This window comes from Diceros bicornis, chromosome 3 (genome assembly GCF_020826845.1).
Source record: "Diceros bicornis minor isolate mBicDic1 chromosome 3, mDicBic1.mat.cur, whole genome shotgun sequence".
NCBI classification, from domain to species: Eukaryota; Metazoa; Chordata; class Mammalia; order Perissodactyla; family Rhinocerotidae; genus Diceros; species Diceros bicornis.
This window is the reverse complement of record NC_080742.1, coordinates 89,019,192-89,023,734: the sequence shown is the minus strand read 5'-3', so window position 1 is coordinate 89,023,734 and position 4,543 is coordinate 89,019,192. Positions and strand designations below refer to the sequence as shown.

At 40.7% G+C, this 4,543-nt stretch overlaps 1 protein-coding gene across 1 annotated transcript; it reads right to left on the bottom strand.

Moving 5' to 3' along the window:
- Positions 1–2,425: 2,425 nt before the first annotated feature.
- TAS2R5 (taste 2 receptor member 5) lies at positions 2,426–3,398 on the bottom strand. Its single transcript, XM_058534868.1, is given in 3 exon segments — positions 2,426–2,931; positions 2,934–3,029; positions 3,032–3,398. Coding segments are annotated over 3 exon segments (873 nt in total). The 5' UTR covers positions 3,303–3,398.
- Between the last annotated feature and the right edge of the window lie 1,145 nt (positions 3,399–4,543).

The window sequence follows — 4,543 nt, the reverse complement described above, 5'->3', positions numbered from 1 at the left end:
CACCTTATTGTCTTGTTTGGTACCCCTCAAGCCTTTCAATCTAGGTTTTTTTTAAGTCATTATTCTTCAAATATTTCATTCCTTCTGTTCATTTTTTCCATCTCCTTCTGGGACTCCAGTTACATAGATAATTACCCTGTTATTTCTATGTGCCCTATAGCTTTTCTTTTTTTTACAGTTTCATCTTTTTCTTGCTTCCTGATACCTTCTGAGAGAGTTCTTTGAGGTGACCTTCCAGTTCATTAATTCACCATCAGCTGCATCGAGTCTGATGCTTGATCTAATTGCTGAGTACTTTATTTCATCTAATTTAAAAATACATATTTCAGAAGCCAAAGGGGAATCAGAGTTTTCCTTGCCCCAGGACCAGTCAGCTGGGCAGGTGTGTGACCTACAATCAGCCAATCAGAGGCTCTTAGCTAGGATTTTGGACATCGGAGCTACGATTCAAAGGGACACATTCACAGAGGCAGTGACAATGTCAAAGACACAATGCTGACAGTTGAAATGTGAGTGGTGGTGCCAGCACCAGTTCCTGTAGAGTGACTTGGTTGTGTTCTCAGTTGTATAAACCCTCTTGGGCCCCATTCTGATACTGACTCTCCACCCTTCCCATTGATTCTAGGAGATAGCCAATTTCCTTCCAATAAATTTATTTTCTACTTAGGTCATATGAAGTTGGACATATGAGTTCGGATATGGGAAAAGTACAGGAGAGTTGAAGCATTAATTTCTTCCTTCTACACAATTCAGATTCTGTATATACTGTCATAAGTTATGCTTCAAAAAAGTAAAGTTAAAAACGTATTACTTAAAGTTATAAAATTAATGACTAGAAGAATGACAAATAAATAAAATGAATCAAATTTAGGAGAGGGAAATGGATTTGGGGTTAAGTGAGATAATCCCCAAACTTTGATTAACGGGATTCAAAAGTTACAGTTCAAAGTTGATGAACCAAGAAAGAGAGGCAAAATCTTATTATTTAGACTTGTGAAAATAATCACTAGAAGAACTAAGACAAATGGTAAAATACAACTATATCTGGGCAGTGGAGCTAATAATGGGGAGTAAAGGGAAAATGTTGCTATTTGTTTTTTACCTTTCTGTACTGTTTGAATCTTTTTCAGTCCTCCTCTAGGCTGTATCATCACAAATCATACCACACAATAGAAAGGAAGGCTAGTAATATCTACATGCACAAACCCACGTGCACATGGATCCAGCTGCAGCTCTGAGAATGCAAATTATAAAAGATTTAATTACATAGGAATCAATTCTAGACCACAGATTTGCCTCTAAATTTGTTTTCTTGGAGAAAACACAAAGCAGCCTCACAACCATCATGAGCTAAATCATGTTACAGAAAAGGAAGGAAATCTAATCCCAAAAGGCGACTGGGAGAATGCAGGTGTTTTGTCCCTAAGAAAAGCAAGTCACAGAAACTTCTGTCTGTCGTGAGTTTGGATCTTGACTCCCAGGCATCCCACCAATACCAAACTTGAAAGATTAGTTGCTTATTTCATCTGTTTAAAAATACTCATAAACTTGAGCATTCCACTTTGGAAAACATTCATTAAGTGTTTATTATGGGCTAAGTAGTGTTCTAGGCACCAGGAACCTAGGAGAAAACAAAAGCAGACAAACTTCCTGCTGCCATGGATTGGACATTCTAGATGGTCGCCCTCCAACTCAAAGACTTGGCTAAAACTCTGACTTCAGGCTGTGGAGAAGCCAGAGTGGAGAGTCAGGACAGCTAACTGACCAAAGTGAATAAGGCTTGACCTCTTCGGGGAGCAGTGTTCTTTTTGAGAGCAGAAGCAAGTGCCCCTCACTCCCATCTTGCCCCACTCCAGGTCTTGGGCTTTGGAGCTTAATACAGATCATAGCAGCCAACTGACTTTTATCCTAAAAGGTAAGTCTAGGGCTCAAAGAAACTTCCAGAAACATAAAGATGTTTTGCTTTGTTTTCCAGTTAGATAAATAAACCTACAACAGTAGAGAAATGAGGAAATTATTTTATACTTCCTTTTTTTAAAAGCTTAATTAATGGATAGGTGAAATTTCACAGAAATTAATGATCACTACAGTAATTGTTCCTAATCTCTGTTTCCTATAACAGGAAAAACACAACTTATACATGTGAAATTTAAAAAGAAATGAATTATTTGCTATATATAAACAATATAACACCTCTTTTACCAAACATAAAGCTCCAGCCTTGACTTCTATAATACATTAAAACAACATAATTTGCATTGCCAAAAGAGAAATAGTATTGGTTTTTATTCTATTTCCTGTTGCCTACTTATTGATTTGGTGTCAAAGAAGGAAAATTTTAAAAGATGTGAAAGTCATCTCCCTTATAGAGAGCTATCAAAAGAGTGTCTCAAAAAAGTATCCTGACCACTCCTTTCTCCCCAGATCACAGGCCCCAGGATCTCCAAGCGCACACTGTCTTCCACAAGATTCTCTGACAAATCTGCTGCACACTGGGATTCCTCATGATCAATATGACAGAATGAAGAGAAGGATAGGCAGCCATGAGTGTCTCAGAGATGAAGACAGTGGTGAGATTAGCAGGAGAATACCTGGAGGTGATGAAGAAGGGGCTAGCCAGGACGTAAACCATGTAAAATATAAGGAAGAAGCCCAAGGACTGAAGGACACTGATGTGAGCCTTGACCCGAGCATCCCTCCTACCAGCTGTATGGACCTTCATCTTCCTGTGGTGTCTATACAAAGAGACAATGAGCATCCCAGAGGAAACAAGAAACACCGTGAAAGGCACCCTACTTCCTGCACTGAGACGTAATATATACAGAGAGTGCCAGTTTGAAAAGGGATATAGAATGCTGTTGTTTCCTCGGGAAGGATTGCAGGGCTTTAAGCCAGTGTGGGCTACAAGTAACAAACTGATCATGAGGTACCCCAGAGACTCAGGCAATAGGCCCTCTGCTTCAGCCACAAGTAGACAAGGTCGAAGGTCGTGATTTTCTTGCAGTAGAAGACACCGAGGAAAGTGGCAACCACAGGCTGGCCTGGCTTACCAGGACCCAGAGATAGCAAAGCCAATGGCTGTTCTGGAAAAGCAGAAACAGGCTTAAATCCACTATAATCAACCAACGCAGGAGAAATCATCAGACAGCCAGGCCCAGGATAATGAGGTTGTATAAGGACCCCTTGAATTTTCTGACCCATTCTCTAAAACTCCAGACCACAAGGACTCCATTTCCAACCAGGCCAATTAAAAATTCAGGCACTGCCACCAGCATCAGCAGTCCTAGGGCAGCAGGCACCATGGCTGGGGAGAGGAGTCTCAGGAGGTACCCTGCTTCAGTGCCAATGAAAGTGTGTGGCTCTTGGCTGAGTTTCAGATACCCTGAAGGTGATACCACACTCACAGTGAATTGTCATGCTACAAAATCTACATTCGGTCTTTTCCTTCTGTAACCTGTCCTCAAGGAGAGACTAAACAGATGTGACCAGGAACAGAGAGTTTAGAAGTTACCAGCTCCTCTGTATTTGTGACCATATGAATGAACCCTGAGCCTAGACTCAGAGATTTGAAACAGTACCACAGATACCTACTGTCCTTCTCAAGAGTCATGGGCTAATGTCTAGACACCAGCACGTAATATAAGAAGACCTCTCAACAAGAAAGACCAAATCAAAAGAAAGACCAATCAAAGGGTTCTATACAGGGCCAAATGTGAGCTCATACATATAAAAAGAAATTTTATTTTCATGAAAAGAACTTTAAACATATAAGCATGAAAGCTGAATAAACTCAGAAATTAAAAACATATTTCATTACTCAAGAGAGAAGTAGAAGTTTGGGGGAAGAAAACAGTGAACCAAAACATATTATATTTAAGTGCCAAATAATAAAAAATATAGAAAGTCAAGTAGAGGAGCCATTACCATAATCATGGTCTTTGAGGTCATCTGCCCTTTGTGATCACTCATCCACGCGCACTGGACTTAGCACATTATCTCGCATCAAGGTCTTAGAGGAAGATGAGCTCAAAGAAGTGAAAAAAGACTAGCAAAGTTATCAAGAAATATAGGAAAAGTGCTTCATTTATTGTCCAGATTCCAACTTCCCTGGGACCAGCTCAACACAAATGTGGGCTGAATTCTAAGATGGCCCCCAAGATTGCCACTCCCTGGTGTACACACCCTGAACAATCCTTGAGCAGGGGTGGGACTGTGAATAAGAAGGGATGTCACTTCTGTGATTAGGTTACATTATATGGCAAAGATGAAGGGCTTTTGCAGATGTAATTAAGGTCCCAAATCAGTCGAGTTTGAGTTAATCAAAACAGAGATTATCTTGGGTGGGCCAGACTTAATCAGCTCAAGTCTTGGAAGAGGGACTGGGCCCTCCTGCTGGCCTTGAAGAATCCAGTTGCCACATTGTGAGAAAGCCACATGGTAAGAAACTGCAAGAGACCTCTAGATGCTTGGATTGGTCCCCAGCTGACAGCCAGCAAGAAAACAGGGACCTTGGTGCTACAACTGCAAGGAACCAAATTCTGCC